The sequence below is a fragment of the Megalops cyprinoides genome, chromosome 17 (assembly GCF_013368585.1).
Source record: "Megalops cyprinoides isolate fMegCyp1 chromosome 17, fMegCyp1.pri, whole genome shotgun sequence".
Classification (NCBI taxonomy): Eukaryota; Metazoa; Chordata; class Actinopteri; order Elopiformes; family Megalopidae; genus Megalops; species Megalops cyprinoides.
In genome coordinates, this window is record NC_050599.1 from 3,453,722 (window position 1) to 3,470,432 (window position 16,711).

General features: G+C 43.2%; 1 protein-coding gene across 1 annotated transcript; it reads right to left on the reverse strand.

Moving 5' to 3' along the window:
• Positions 1–1,051: 1,051 nt before the first annotated feature.
• Positions 1,052–14,757, reverse strand: LOC118791942 (gamma-aminobutyric acid receptor subunit rho-2-like). Its single transcript, XM_036549519.1, has 9 exons — positions 14,421–14,757; positions 12,125–12,231; positions 6,163–6,230; positions 4,860–5,083; positions 3,634–3,716; positions 3,406–3,546; positions 2,730–2,882; positions 2,026–2,234; positions 1,052–1,424 (listed from the first exon to the last, which is right to left on the reverse strand). Exons 1-9 carry the CDS (start codon positions 14,543–14,545, stop codon positions 1,119–1,121), a joined length of 1,416 nt encoding a protein of 471 aa, XP_036405412.1. The 5' UTR covers positions 14,546–14,757; the 3' UTR covers positions 1,052–1,118.
• Between the last annotated feature and the right edge of the window lie 1,954 nt (positions 14,758–16,711).

The following is a 16,711-nucleotide window of genomic DNA, read 5'->3' on the forward strand; positions in this document are numbered from 1 at the left end:
TCTCCAGCTTATTAAGGTACAATGGCGTGAGTCCACCGGCACTATAAATACATAAACAAACAAAGAAACAAATTTAAATAGCCATTATTTCACGAACATTTGTCTGTGAAGCTTTTGAAAAAAAGTCAGTCTTCAGATTTTCCAAGTCCCCAGTTTCCATTTCAGAACACTGTGGTGAAAGTTCCGCTCGGTAGTCCAGTATAAATCCACTTCACACTGAGTGAACGATGCACAGCCAGTGCTACAGTGTCCACTGCAGAGCGCTCCTCTGTGTGTTCCGGAACATGAACACAATTGTCTTTTGGGGTGCTTGAAATCCAGTTGAAGAAAGAGTTAAATAATCAGACTGTGGTTATATATATATACTCTTAGCATTTCACAACAGAGCACTGAGTGCTGCATTTTGGTGGTGGAATATCTGAACTTCGTCCATATTAGCACTCAGTGGATTGCAACAGCCATAGGGTAATAAGTGCATTAATACAGCTTTGCCTTTTTTTTACAGAAACCTTTCAGTAGATACTTTGACTCCGAAATGATTTCAACACTGATGGCAAACTCAGAACCTGAGGTGGCGTTAGTGTTAGAAGTTCAGCTCGGGTGCGAAGCTGACAACAACATGTGTTGTACGTGTGTACCTGTAATCTGCCAACATCAAAATTCTGACACAAAACACCTAAAGCTAATGGCAGAATTGTGGAGATAAAAATTACACAAACCGTAAGGAACTGATTTGCTGTTGAGAAAGGAGGTTGTCTGGTTCATTGCCAGCCTGATAGTGGAATGAATGGACCTAGATCCACAAAGATGTCCACTGACACTGACAGCAATATTCCGAAGAGAGAGCAAGAACTAAATAAAGCACCAGAGTCTTGGAGTCTAACTGTGTATGTTATCGAAATGGAATATGGGGAAGTCTGAGTGGGCAGCTCTTGGAAGCCTTCCTAACTTCCTTGGCAGCATATGACACTTTAAAATGACAAGGTCCTTTGTGTTAATACGCATGCCAAGGACATTATCCCTGTTTCCTGTTCCCATGAGAGCCGTACCGTCTTCCTATTCCGTTTCAGAGATGAGACCGCCGCCTGCTTTCCCCCTTCTCCTGTTCCCGGCATGCCTCAGCAGTAGACGGACCAGTAGATGAGGTTGAAGATGATGTAGGAGCCGGGGAAGATCATGCGGGAGTAGGTGTCGATGGCGTGGGTGTTCTGGATGATTCGGAGGGCGCGAAGGCCCTTCTTCTTGGTACCCGTGGAGCCGCTGTCGATGGACAGGTGCACCACCATGCGCTCCTGCTTCTCGGGCTCCTCGGGCACCATGGGGGCCTGGGTGTACCCCGCCAGGCTGTTGGTGTCCGCCTCGCTGTACGTCCCGTCCAGCATCATGGTCCTGGCGTGGGATATCCCACAGGTGCAGGGGAGAGCCTACGGGGTGCAGAGAGCCAGAGGGCGGGTGACTGTGGGTGTGTGTGGAGTGCGTGGGCAGCAGTGTAGTGTGTGGGACGCAATGTCACACAGTGGTAGGGAGCAGGGCTTATAACCGAAAGGTTGCTGGATCAATTCCCCTGCTGGGGCACTGCTGTTGCACCCTTGGACAATGTATCTAACCTAGAACTGATTCAGTAAATATCCAGCTGTATAAATGCATAACATGTAAAACTATAACCTGTGTAAGTCGCCCTGCATAAGAGCTTCTGGTAAATGACAATAACAATGATTGTGCTTCAGTCTCACCTTTTGCACTATGTGGTGTTACTGGCTGATTGTGCAAAACCAGGGTTTGTGATTCAATCAAAGTGAAAAGCAAGTCCTACATTTCAGGAAGTGATAAATTAGTCAGCTTACAGGATATTCTAATGTAATTTCTAATGTACAATGAAGAATAGTGAGTACAATTTTCCAGTTTAGATTTAAAGTTATTATTAAAGCAAAACTGATTTACCCTCCGTGTAAACCATCTGTAAAATATGTCACAGCTTCAATTGTCCTGAACCACATAAAGAAATGAATTTTAGATAAACATTACCTGTTCTCTCGCTTTTTCTCGGAGCTTTCGATCCTTCCCGTCTTTCACTGTGGTCAGGTAGTTCACTGCAGCGTATTCCAGCACCGATAGGAATACGAACACGAAACTGACCCACAGGTAAATGTCCACGGCTTTGATGTAGGAGACCCTGGGCATGGAGGCGTTCACACCGGTAATGATGGTGGACATGGTCAGCACCGTGGTGATGCCTGCAACACAGTAAAGCACTCTGATTAACACAGTTACAGAGTGTACGTAAATGTCCTAAACAAACACATTCCGATTAACACAGTTAAAAAGTGCATAATCAAGTGCTCTAATCAAGCATATTCTGATTAACACAGTTAAAGAGTGTACATAAATGTCCTAATCAAGCATATTCTGATTAACACAGTTAAAGAGTGTACATAAATGTCCTAATCAAGCATATTCTGATTAACACACTGAAAGAGTGTATGTAAATTTCTAATCAAAAACAGTCTAATTAACACAGTAAAACAGCATATATAAATGCTACAATCACACACATTCTGATTAACACAGTTAAAGAGAGTATATAAATGTTCTAATCAAACAAATTGTGGGTAACACAGTAAAAAAGCACATGTAAATGTTCCAATCAAACACATTCCGAATAATACAGGCTCAGTGAGGACATCTCAAGCAAACATATTCAAAGCACACACAAGGCTTTGGTGCCTCACCTAACGACACTCTGGCGGGAACCGCGCGGCGGTCGATCCAGAAGGAGACCCAGGACAGCATGACCATCAGGGTGGCCGGGAAGTAGGTCTGCAGCAAGAAGAAGAAGATGTGGCGCCGCAGGGTGAAGTTGATGTACAGCCGATTGTACCAGCCTGTGAAAAGACCGAAGTGAGCAATCACACTGACGGACCATCACAGATCAATTCTTTCATGACATACTACAAGGCCTCCTTTCATACTGTAGCTTGAATGTATTCCTCGTATTGTAAGTCGCTTTGGATAAAAGTGTCTGCTAAATGAGTAAATGTAAATGTAAATGTAAATGATAGGTGTTTCTAAAAAATATTTACTAAAAAAAAATCTGCGTTTTTCAACTGTGAAATGTCAATGCAGAATGTTCTGCGCAAGAGTAAACAACAATATATTCAACAAGAATTTCACCTCTTGTTAAAAATATTTCTGTTCAGCTTGAAAATTTGATGCTGAATGTTTTGTGCAAGATAATAATAATGGTCTCAACAGGTGGTGTTGTTTATTTAAAACATCTTGATCTTGTATCACCTCAACTAATCAGTCAAAATAGGATATCAACGAAGTGCACAAATATGCATCAACGAGAAACCCGTTTAGGCAGACTGGAGGTGTGGAGATCATAAGGTGAATGTCTCGCTCTACCTGTGCTGCTGTAGAAAGCAAGCCTGGAGGTGGTGTGGAACTTCTGAATGAGGAACTGAGACAGAGAGATCCTGTCGTCCGTGCTCAACGACTCGTCCCCACTCTTCCAGTACAGCATGAGGTCTTCATCAGTGTAGGCGTCTGAGGACCATCAGCAGAGAGTCACGTTCAGCTTGACGAAGCAGCTAATTAATATTCACTAATATTAATTATAAGGTCTCAACTTACAGCTTTCAAGCTCTAACGTGCAGGTCTGTGAATCCAGCGGAAAGCGGCTGAAGTCCATGTTGCAGGCGGCCGTGACCGTCACCCTGGCCGTTAAACACGAGAGAGTGTTAAACAGTGCACAATACAAAACACACAACCCACATCTCAATTTATACTGAGACATCAAAAAACAAGGTTTTCAGAAAAGATATCATCCTATCTTCAGTGAATAACCAACACTTTAAGGGTAAAACTGTGCAGGTATTGTGTCTTTGTTGGTAGCCCAGTGGTGGCCACTTCCGCATTCAGAAAAGCCCATTTCACAGTGGCCTGCCTAAGGGAAGCACCATCAGTAATGATGTGCAGATATACAGATTAAAAATGGTAGGACAATAGATATCGAATGGGAAAAGAGACTTAGTCATGTGTTCTATTGTGATAGCCCTGCTTCATAGTGTTTGGATCATAGGGTCAGAGCTTATCCTAATTTCTAAGATAAGCAGAAGACTGGTGTGGACATGTGCCCCACAGGCAGATCACCATTTTTAACTTCTTAAAATGGGTCATGCCTGCACGTCTGTGCACAAAGAACACTTTGTTCTTCGGCATCCAATTTAGCATCCATTTTGCATGCTAGTATTCTATCCCTGTAAATTTCTACTACACCATTGATCACACTTTTTTTTCCTTCTTCCTTCCTTCACCCTTTAACTGGTAGCATTCTAAATCACTAGTCAGCCCTTCTTAAGCGAGAGAGTGAAGCATGTGCTTCGATCTTGCAATCATATTATCTAAAATAGCACAGCTTATTAGTCAACTATCAATCTTAATTCACAAAGAAATAACTGTGGTACTTACAAGCACAGCCAGCTTGCTAGCTCGATCAACACAAACAGCTAGCTACTGCTGGTGCTACAGACTCTTTGACTATCAGTAGCTTGATTAGTGAAGGTAAACAACAGTAATTCTGTGACATTGCTATCAGTCTGTGCATCTAAATAAAATTGCCTATATTTCCAATCACATCTGTCTTCATACACAGTGTGTTTAAATTTATTAATAAATTTTCATTGATTATCAATAACATCAATAATTCTTCTCATTATGGTTCATAACAACAAGAAACATGAAACTGGGTTTAGTCGACACTGTTACAGAAGTGGCGAGCCAGCCGGGAGGGCAAACCTTTCGTCGCAGTGGTGTCAGGAGATATCTCAGAGAGCAAGGTGACACAGCAACATCCTCACCTCAGACTGTACAGCACGTGGCCGTCGGGAAACACCCTGAGCATGATGTTGTCGGTGGTGGTGTCGTGGATAAAGGACCGTTTGGAGTGGACGAAGAAAACGTCAGGCACCCAGATCTTCTTCACCAGCCTCCCGTCGAAGGTCATGCTCTTATTGGTTCTGCTGGGGAAGGACAGGCGCTCGTCCTTCCAGTAATGCCTGAGGTACAGCGTCATGGTGAAGTCCTGCGTCACAAAGCAAAGGAAACACATACAGTCACCACGATGCAAAAGCCAACCAACCAATCCATTACATTACTGTATTACTGTCATTTAGCAGACGCTCTTGACTGATCCAGAGCTACTTACATAGGTTACAGTTTTACATGTTATCCATTTATACAGCTGAATATTTACTGAGGCAATCTGGGTTAAGTAGTTTGTTAAGGATATAGCGGCATTGCTCCAGCAGGGAATCAAACCTACAACCTTTAGGTTATGAGCCCTGCTCCTTACCACTACGGCACACTGCCGCCCTTAATATGGTCCCTTAATATCTGATATTCTCCCTTCCTCATAGAGATCCATAGTTTGGCATATCACAGGCTGGGATTACCAGGTTATTGCACACCACTGGATTACCACGTGCATGATCAAATGCGCTGCCGTTGAGCAAGGAGCATATGCTCAAAGATGTCAGTCAAAAGTACCATATTTCTGATGAGCAATCGAATGCAGACTAAAGGTCAGAGGTCACAGTCAGCAACAAAGATCAGTTTAATCCCTCTTATTCCTGTCCTCTCTCTGCTCTGTCACTGGCTTTATGAATCCATTCTGCAGCATCACTCTCTATCCCTAAAGTAGATCATCCTTCTTTTATTCTCACAGTATTACATAATATTCAACACGCAACACTGTCCATGAATTTTACCATCACTGCATCACCTTTCAATATCTTAATTATGACATAACTATGAGGGTTTAAGACAAAGGATGAGTGCCTGCGATGAAACCTTTCCAAACTGGAGCTTCGACAGGTAATTCAATAATAGATTTGCATGTCAATAGTTTAAAAATTGAGTTTCAATAGGTAGTAATTCTCTGACCAAGTAGCGATTTGATTTACTTTACTTTATTGTCATTTTAGCAGGCGATCTTATCCAGACGGACTTACATGGGTTTCAGTTTTTTTTTTAGGCAATTGTGGGTTAAGCACATTGCCCAAGGGTACAGCAGCAGTGCCTCAGCAGGGCATTAAACCAGCAACCATTTGGTTACAAGCCCTGCTCCTGAGCGCTATGCTACACTGTTGCCTCCATGCTTACCATGTCTACTTCTGAAATACTGTCCAAGCTTTCCACCTGTACATCCACACCAACAGGAATGGCAGGGCCTGGAAAACAGAATGAGGTTACGAGTCAAACACTGTTCACATTCCTGTTGCTGAGGAACAACGTTCGCCGTTGCTTAAAGGACACTGTATTTCACGCTTTCAGGCAACCACCAGCATCAAATCATCGTTCTCTTTTTGCAACCCCTCACTTGACATAGTGGTAAGTTTTGACTCAAGAGACATCCAACTGTGAGAAGATGTGTTAATTATCCAAATAAACCCAGGGCACAGAGGAAGTATGAGAGGAATCATATGCGCACATGGAGAGGAACAAGAGCCATTCGCTATGTTACTATGACTACCAAATCACATTCAAAAATCTCAAAGCGGGTGGGGAGTCTTTGATGGAAATGTTTGAAAAATGAAGTGTCTGAGATGGAGGCAGATTTGGAGTCAGGGTACAAATCTGAGTTGGTAGTTATAGTAACATAACGGGTGGCTGTTTTCTTATTCCTCCCTGTGTGCATATATGATTCCTTTCATATTTCACTTTATCTTGTCAATCTTTTTTCCCTACAGATTCCCAACAGAGGGTTTATAATGAGATCTGAGTGCTCCACATGTGACCCCGGTGCATTGGGAACGTTATATAAAGTGACAACAGGCAGTATTCAGACAATATAAATTTTGATTTTGATTTTTTTGAGACCACTTTACATCACTTATCTATGCACCAGAGATTACTGCAGATTAACTGTGTCTCCACAGGCTATTGAGACCACAGATGAAAGTGGTTGATTTTTTCTAACAATAATGTATTACATGTATCTAAAAAAGGAATTTATCCTTAATGTTCAATTCTCTTGTGCATTTGAACAACACATGTTTTGGTGGTTGTAATAAACTGATCTTAAAATGCTTAACCCTAAATTTTCCTCCAAGCATTTTCTTTAAGGAGTCCACTTCTGTTAATCAGTATCTAGTTAATGTTTTCTAGCTTTGTTAGATCATTAAATGTTGAACAAATATCATCCTGCTTTCTTTGCCATACACAGATGTGGAGGGTTCTCAATTAGCCAGCTACAGCCTTCACTAGCTAAACACTAAAGCCTTTTGAAGCAAGTGAATATTCTACACTATCATATCCAACGATAAGAAGACAGAGACATGTTCTGACAACAGGGGAGACATCATGGCGCTGTTTGATGTTGTGAAGACATTATTTTGTGCCTGAGGAGTCACCGTTGCTTTTTCTCCCATGAGAGAAACTCTCACTCGGAATGGATCCCCTTGACACGCAACATTTCAGAACTCTTTGGCTAAGGAGCTCTGGCTTCTCCCTAAGTGTGTCTTAACACCAGCTCTCTGTGGGGAAAACACTGTCCTGAGTCACATGGATTTAAAAGATGCTTGCAAACACAAGACCGCCACTAATGCATTTCAAAAGCCGTCCACAGAAATAGAGAAGGAGGAGCAGTTGCAATACAGGACTTATTTGCACCCGGGACATTACCCATTCCAGACCATGGACCATTCTGTATGAGCTGGTAAACCTTGTCCATCAACTACAAATTTTGCTCCAAAAGTGTATTATAGTAGAACCCTGAATGAGGAAAGATTGGATTTATGGAAAAAAAAAAGAAGCCAAGCACAGCGTGAACAAGCATCCTGAAATCACACTGTTACCTGTCACACCGGATTAACTGTGCCACTGTGCTGGCATTTGGTGCGTAAGGTCTTTGTGACTGCAAGCATGCGGGACTGTCGAAAACAAAACTGGCACACAGTAACATAACCACCGTTCTCAAAGATGGGATTGGGGACAATCTCGCGGTTCTGGTGATGTGAAGGTTTTTGGATGAAGATTAATCAGGTTGCTGGTCAAAGTGATGTTGGTACTCCAGAAAGAGGTTCTGTCTGGAGTTGTTCTCTCTCTAATATACTAAATCATCTAGGGAGCAGAGGACTTTCCCAATGGTCTTTCAGTTTCCACTCATGAAGAGTCCCTGTGCACAATCTCCCTACTCTGAGAGCAGAGAGTAAGAAATGAGTGGATACCTGAGTTCTTGCTTCCTGCAACCGCTCAGCATTTTATATGCTCTCACTTTGGGCCCCGATACATGTGTAAGTGGCTGTCTTAAACCAGATAACCCACTTATATTTTTACATGAGTCTTATCCGGTAGCATTTCAGCGGAAACACACTGCGATCCCTTCTGCAGTTCTGCTCCGTGCCTCTGAGCCCCGGCAGGAACAATAAGGCGGTACCTTAACTCTCTCTTTCTGTATGCAAAATTCATGCATTCACAAAACCATAAAAGAATTTCAGATGAGCTCATTTTGGTGCTTTATAAAAAACAACAGCTTTTCAGGCTGCATTGCTGTTATAGTAGAGGAATGTTATAAATAACACATAAGTTTACATACATTTACATTCAGCTGCTTAGCAGACGCTCTTACACAGAGCAATTTACACTGTGCTGTACCTTGCCAGGGTACCTTGCAGTGCCCGAGTGGGGATTCGAACCGGCAACCTACCACTACACCATGCTACTGCACTATGCAGTTTTACACGCAAATATAACACCACAGCTGAATTATACTTCAAGTACTACCCTGTGCCCATTAATATGACTTAATATCTACCAAAATGTGGAGTGCTGTGACAGAGCCAGGTTATAAAGGCGATTGTGTAATCAGTGGTTAAGCCTCTCATTAGTTCTCCTGTTACCTGGAACAGAGGGCATTAGCCAAACTCCGTGCCAGCTGTGTGCCCTGTCTCTCCCCACAGAGGGACCATATGCAATCAATCCCTCCAAAATCAGGCGGCGCCAGGCTCCTGGCAGGGCTGCCGGGACTCGGGCCGCCCGACAAGGCCCTCGCCACCTGCTGGAGGGTGAGGGCTGCTCACCCAGGAAGCTCCCCTCTGGGATTAGGCTGGAAATTAAGAAAGGTTTTTTTTCTTTTCCATTCGTGGTGATTACACGCACGTCCCATCTGCTGTTCAGATTCTTGGAAACAGGAGAGCGCTGTGAGATTGCCGAGTTACCTGTCCATTTTCCAGTCCGTACCGTGGAGCTACCTTTGCCTGACTGGAGGAACCGGCCAATCACACACCCATACACACACACTGTAACACAACCACACACTGAGGTGTATATGAATGATGGAAGATAATGACTTAGATGCATTAAAAAAGGGCAAACTTACTTATTATTAGGCTGTCTTAACACACTCACAACCTTTCATTATTAATTTAGAGGGATGATTGGTTTTATACTTCATATACAACTAATTTATACAGTGCATCTGAAGGATAGTACAGGAGAGCTGTGTTTTACACACTGTACATACCCATGATACAGCTGCACAGTTCAAAAGGTCAGGTTGCAAGGTCTGTTCAACTCCTCAACCAAACATGCTGCATTAAATACCCTTCCTGTGTAATGTGCTCTACGATTTAAAAACAAAATTACCAGCCACGCTACTGCATACGCTGACACAAAAGTAGTTTGGCACACCGCAGGAATTAAAACAGATTTGGAACAGTTTAAACTACCTTTGGGGCAGATCACGTCCAAATGTGACGTTGCTTGAGGGGAGGGAAAAAAACCACACCAAATGACTCCGGAGCACTCCCCTTTTTCAAGGATTAAGAGTGAAATAAATCCCCTGTTAGTTATCCCTGGCGAGATTAAGACTCTGACCATGAGCTACATTCCGCCATGCTCTCCCCAAAGGAATCCCGCTGACGGCGGGCTTTAGCTGGACTTTCTTGGAAATCAATGACAAATGCAAGGGTGCTTTTGCTAAAATGCAAATTTGATTAAGCTTTAAAAAGGTCGGGCTCAACGACCAACAGAAAGATGCGAGAGATAAACTCATCTGGACACCTCTGTGCACTGGCCTTTGTGCATGTGTGGTTTATCTCCTCAGACACATGCATCTTCAGGGCTGTTGTGTTCTTGCCCTCCCCGGGCATTCTTATTCGCAGTTTCCAACCCAAGAAATCTGACCCGACACTCAAGAAATGAAGCAGCTAAACCCGTGTACTTGAATGTCACTGAAAACTTGAAAAAGGCTAACGCTTCTCATAATGTGTTTTTTTTTTAACTCCATCGATGCAAGTGTTCCAAATCATTCTACTGGACATCTGAGAGTGAGTTTTATGCATGCAATGACACAAAACCTATATTCTTCTTGAGCTGCCATGTTAAATTGACATTTGCTTTATTTTATATTTTTCAAATGGTTTACATGTTTCAAAAACAAACAGGGTCATCTTAAGAAACACATGCAGTGTCTGAAGCAAAAAAACCCAATCAGTTGAAAGCAGCATCATCAAGACGCGGAGCTAAAAACATATACGGATTTGACCACTGATTGACTTTGACACTGACACTGACGTGTCACCAACGAACTTGTCTTTGCCTGATTTGCTACCATTCATAAAGAATGCCAAGCTGAAGGTTCTGGAGAGGAATTTTAAGACAATCCCTACGCAATTAACCAATCTTAGACAGCTAGTCTCGACCACCGCTATAAGAAATCTAACTCACCACTTCCTGCCTGGGTCAGCTGTTCACAGCATCCCTCCTCCACCCCATCTCCCCCAGTTCTTTTCCCTGTTTGATGATGTCCACATGGGGGAATCAACAACCTTGGCCCACAGCCAAGTACAATTGCTTCATTGCACTCCAGCCAAATAGACGTACGCCTACAATCACATCACACGCAACTCTCACGTTTCTATTGTATGGAAATTTAAATCTGGCAAATGGCTTATTGAAATTCGATTGGTCATGCAAACTGTCCGTCTACAGTGTAGTTGTGCTGCTGACCAGATTTAAATTTGCAGATGTGAGTGAGATTGTTGTCTGACAGTTTCTTACTTGAACTCAAAAGATTTTTATAAGGTACACAGTATGTCTGTTTCTTTTGAGCCTGATAAAAAAAAAAAAACAAATGAAATGTTTGCCTCCACATGAATTCAGATGATTCCAAGAGCTCTTTTGCACTTTGTAATGCAAATTGCCTTTTGGAAAATTTAGAATTAAGTAGACAATCCAATTTTCAAAATTTATCTATTCCTGGATCCAATCCCATGTAGCCAGCTTATCAGCACGACACAATGTCATGTCACACTGCACACACTCGATAATTTAATACGGCTCCGGCTCTCAGTGATCTATCTTACCACTTTTCAGTCAAAGGAAAGGCAGGCAAACTATGCCCCAAGCTAAGATATTTTACACTGTGCTCCTCTGAAAGTCTGCTTTGGAGAACACGGCGGCCGGCGCACTTGGAAGGCAGAGCAGAGGAAGCGAACTGAATACACTGTGTTGTGCGCTGCTTCGGCTGAGCTGTGAATCACGGCCAGGGAACCAAGCGAGCTCGGACCCCGGGAGGAATGCCGTTCCTCTAGGCTGCAACAGTCTACATAACCTAAAGCGTCTAAGCAAATGCTGAATTTGAATTTGATTTATTCTATTGCATTAAACATTTGAATTAATTTAATTACTACGTTTGTTTTGTTTCTTGCACGACAGTTATCCTAAGACATAAGTGGTGGACTGTATGTAAATATATGCAGTTTAGCACCCCCTAAATCCAGAGGCTATACTCCTTGACCTTAAAAATATTTTCTGTGCTCATTGCCTCTGTGAATAATGAAAACTACAAAGTTCACTCTACATTCTAACCACCTTTTTCAGTTATTATGCACCGGATTGAGAGTATAATGCGCTGCCTGTGAGCCCAAAATTATTGTTATGTGTGAATTGTTACAGGCAAACATTTTAAACAGTGCGAGTATAGGAATGATCCCATCTCAGTATAATTCTTATTTGGAGTGCATGTATATAAAGCTGTATAATTATCTGTATAATTATAGCTATTTAATAACATGCGGTGAGATACGCTTTGTGTTCGGACTGTGAGAAAAGGGATCCTCACCTGCAAACGCGGGTCTCATGGTGAAATCATGGTCCTCTAGCCTCAGCAGGTGGTCTGTCTTCACCTTGCGGGTTTTGGTCCCATCTATTATCTTCTTTGATAACGGACTGTGGAAAGAAACCCATTCCTCAACTTCAAAATCATTCACAGCTGAAGTGATGTAGTGATGGATATAATTTAGGAGTTCTGGGGGGAAGAAATTACAGCACAAGCACTGCATGAGAAATGGTATGTGCTTATTTACAGTATCTCTCTGTATAAAGAGTAAACAACCCGAAACGTCTCCTGATGGGGACAGAAGTGACTTTGTGGTACATTGTTATGTGTTGGATATTTGGGATGGTACTGTATAGGATAAGTCCACCAACAGAACAGCAGGAGGAGGAGGTATGTGGGCCGGTGATTTCCACCACAGGTGGCAGGTTCTCTCACCTTCTCAGAGAAGGTTCTGGCCGAAAATCAAAGGAGCAGGGATGAGGAAATCAGATACAAGACACACGCACACACACAAACACACACACACACACACACACACACACACACACACTCATCTGTTTGGCATCTGTGACACGGACAGCAGGTCCTGCCAGGCACTGAACACAGTGCCACTTTCCTCCACATGCAGGCTCGGGATGCGCGGGATCCAGCTGCATCCCGCAGTGAGGCATGTGGCTACACTGCTCACCAGCCCAGAGTAAATGTGATTAAAAAACACCTGTATTTCAGGGGCTTTTCGACCACAGGTTATTTCCAAGGTTTATGGGTTCCTGGATGTAAAATGAGACTCCAAATGGTTAAAAAGTGTGATTTCTTACAGAGCTATAGTGCACTGGTCACACGGCTGATGCAATGTCAGATCATCTTAACATTGTTCTCAGTCAGACGTGGAGGAATAAACTTACTACGACATTTTTACCCGTTTAAAAGTTTAGTGGCAGGCGCATTTGAAATCCATGCGCTACCCAGCCTAATTGCGTCTATGCGCGAGGGTGAGCGCGCGGCTGTTCACGTGCTGGGAAACTCATTTGTATAGTGACTCGGTTGCGCAATTCTCACGAAGTCCTTCTGACTGAAAGGCGGACGCGTCACCTGTCCAGGCCGCGCTTAAATGCGGTTAACCTGGGTCGCGTAATGCCCCGGCTCGCAGCATTTCAGCGTCACATTCAGCACGAGCGTACCAGGACGCGTTGTAAAAGCGCATTACGCCAGGTTTACAGCGGATGCTGATCCGATGAACTACAATGCTCTCTTGGCGAGTTTTACGCACGACGTCAGCTGTTATGGATGACAATTTTATTCGGCGGTTTCACAGAACATTTAAATAATGTTTGCACACACAAGCACTGGTTCAGACCACTGCACTGTGCGCATGACACGAAGTAGAAGTGTTCTCTGTTATAGATCAGGCACAGCTGATCACATTGCATTGCTTCTACTGAACGCAAGTGACTTATTTTCCGTTGCCATCATTGATGTTCCTGTAAAGTTATATCCTATATGCACAAGCGGTCATCGCAGCGAATTCGCGGACCACCTTCCGTCGCTTCAGGCTGCACCTCCACCGCCCTGCCCAGGCGTGATCTTTCGTCCTGTTGTGTACCTTTATACGCAGTAATTTACTACAAAGTATGTGATAGCTTTCCGTTGAGAATGTGCTGTAGTTTGCATTGCGTTGCACTCCCGCGTTTGACCAAGTCCGCAGCTGTGGTGTCGGCACGGCGTTTGACGCTGGAGCACCGAATATGGTCGGTGGCGTCCTGTTCGTACAACTTCTCATGCCGCTTTATTAGATGCACTTTGTATTCGCACCTCGTAATTCGGTCTGGATAAGACCTGTCTGCTAAATGACAAGGATGCAATGTAATGTAACATCTACTGTCACTTGTATAATCTCTATGAAATGCGTTCTATGACTGTTTGGCACGTACATCGTTCAAAGCGCGAAGGTAAACGTATTCTGATTGAGCGCATAAAACGTTTTTCGTAAACAAATTATGACCACCCGTCTAGCTGTATGTCATGAAATGTTGATAACTAGCATCCGATAATCCGACAAGAGGGGCATTACTTTGGAACTTGTAGCGCGCAAACTGAATTATACAAATTTGTATGTACAGAGATTGGATGTACAATATGTACCAACTTCAATGGCACGCGCAACTTCAGCATTTATCAACAGCAGCATGCATGTTGAACACAGCCACGGAACCCTTCCTTTCCATCCGCAGTTATCAGCATAACTGCACATAAAGCCAACAGAAATAAAACACTCTCCTAGCGCGACTCGGTTGCTTACACGCCATGCTTGTGCGTCTCCACGGCTCCCGTCCACCTCCTGTTCCTTCCTCTGTGCTTTCGGCACTCTCCAATAAACATCAGGCAAAACAGTAAAAACAGCAGTCTGGTAAAATAAGGCATCATGCGCGCAAAGTTACAACTCCAAGTCTGGAAACCCCCTTTTGTCCCGGTCCGCAGAGGTGTGAGGAACGAATCATCTTTTCGGTCATAGAAACGCGAGCGCCGCTGCAGTCATTGCAACGGATGTGCCCGCCGATCAAACGTCCACAAACTGATATGTTTGCAGCGCGGAGCGGCTCGTCTCGCTACTTCTCTGATTGGTTAGCGATGGCACAGCTGTTTCCATGGGTTCCGCAGCGAGCGACTTCGCGCAGCTCTGCCACTGACCGCTCCTCGGGTCATCTTCGCACACAAGTACTGACGTAACGCAGTCCGCTTTTACACGGCTTCCTCGGCACTTTTTTTTTCGCAAAACGGAGGATTAGTGAACACATTTGACCTATAAGTGTTCACCCACCCACGCGAAAAGCTGTTTCCCTGCGTTAAAATAAATTCCGTGAATTTTAATGTTAACCACTTGATGAACTTTTTTTTTTCTCAGAGGCAAAATGAAACGAAGTGCAAATTGATGTTTAAAGAGGTAATTTTTGAATAATTCATGCACTATTCGTTCATCTGTGCTTAAAGAGGTATTTTTTTAAATAATTAATGCACTGTCCGTTCATCGTTATAATGTTGCAGTTTAGTCTCGGATATATTTCAGTACTTCCACATTCTGGAGTACATTTGCTCGTCTTTGCGGACTGTTAATTAACGGAATATCTAATTTTATGATCATTCAGCAATGTTTTATCGCGTGTATCAGACTCATCGAACACACACACACAATAAAAAAACATGCCAATATCTTTCACCAAACTGTTTAATTATTCTACAGAATTTAATTTAAAATAGCAACAGCAAATGCATCGTTTGTTGCTCGTTTTATTCGCTGCCCATGACACTAAAACAAAGGAATGTTACACGGCTATTTCTTCAGTCTCTGCAACGCCCCGAAACAGGGTATATCCATTAACAGTTGCCTGTCTATGTATGTATGTATGTATGTATGTATGTATGTGTGTGTGTGTCACAGTAAAAATGAATGTGAATGTGCATTTCATACTACAAGCAGTCAGTGTGTAACTTTACAGGTGGACATAGTATTGGAAGATCGGGGCCAGCTATAAAAAAGCAACACGTGTGTGGCTGTGGAACGTGTGTGTGTGCGTGTGTGTGTGTGTGTGTGTGTGCGTGTGCGTGTGTGTAACCGTATGATTTAGTGAGGGTGTTATTACTCCTCTTTACCAGTTTTCAGTGAAATAAAACATCATAATGAGAACATCAGATAACACTGCCCGACATGAGAAGGGCTGGCTTACCCTCCAGCTATTTCACAACAGGACACGTGCATCGTCAGAAAGTTGGGGAAATCATCAGAAAATAACCACAAAGTAAAGGGCTGCGCTTCACGAGCATTTCTTTAGCTTGACGGTTCTCCTCTGCTGTTGGCAGGGACAAACACAACGGAACTGGCATTCTGGCGGTAAAAGCTTCTTTCTCAGAGCCAAAATGTCAGTTCCATACAACAGCAACGGTTTGGTCCTGCTCTGAAATTTCCAGGGGGAAGTGACCCTTTTGGTTTTCAAAGAACTTTGATATCAGATGCCCCCCTGCCACACACCCTAAATTTAGCACGGCTGACATTGGAAATGACTGGTTTCAACTTTAACCCCCAGTCTTCTTTCCGAAACATCACTTTCAATGATGTAGCTGCTAATCGTTTCTCGGAATCCTGCTTTAAGGAAGTGCTCTACAGTAAGTTATCTTCCCTTTGATGGTGAATAGCAATCTACTACTTTAGTTCAGAGAAATAAAGAAAAGGCCAATTGCTAAGCAGTCACTGTCCCTCTGTCTTTGAATTCAATCATCTGAGTAAATTCAAGAAGAGAAGACAGAGGGACACCTGGTACTCATGACTTATGCAGCTGCTCGGTTGCTGTGGGCAACTGCCGTTCAAGGGTTAAGTAGAAATTTACAGCTTCTAACCTGCAAATACTGATTAAAGAGAATATCTTGCTACATAAAATACAATTCTACCTCAAACCTTCCAGCACCTTCTTCATTTAGTTTTTTTTATGCTATAGTCATATCTTGCAAAACATTTGGAAGCAGGCATTTCTCATGGTGTACAGACACAATACAAATAAAGAGAGTATGAATCAAAGCCTCTTTTTTTTGCAGGGTTGG

Excerpts from the sequence above, each read along its gene's own strand:
- LOC118791942 (XM_036549519.1), bottom strand. The coding sequence starts at position 14,545 with ATGATGCCTTATTTTACCAGACTGCTGTTTTTACTGTTTTGCCTGATG. Across the intron at positions 5,084-6,162 it reads GTATTTCAGAAGTAGACATG|GACTTCACCATGACGCTGTA; the intron begins GTAAGCATGGAG and ends TTTGTGACGCAG. Across the intron at positions 1,425-2,025 it reads GAGAAAAAGCGAGAGAACAG|GCTCTCCCCTGCACCTGTGG; the intron begins GTAATGTTTATC and ends TGCACCCCGTAG.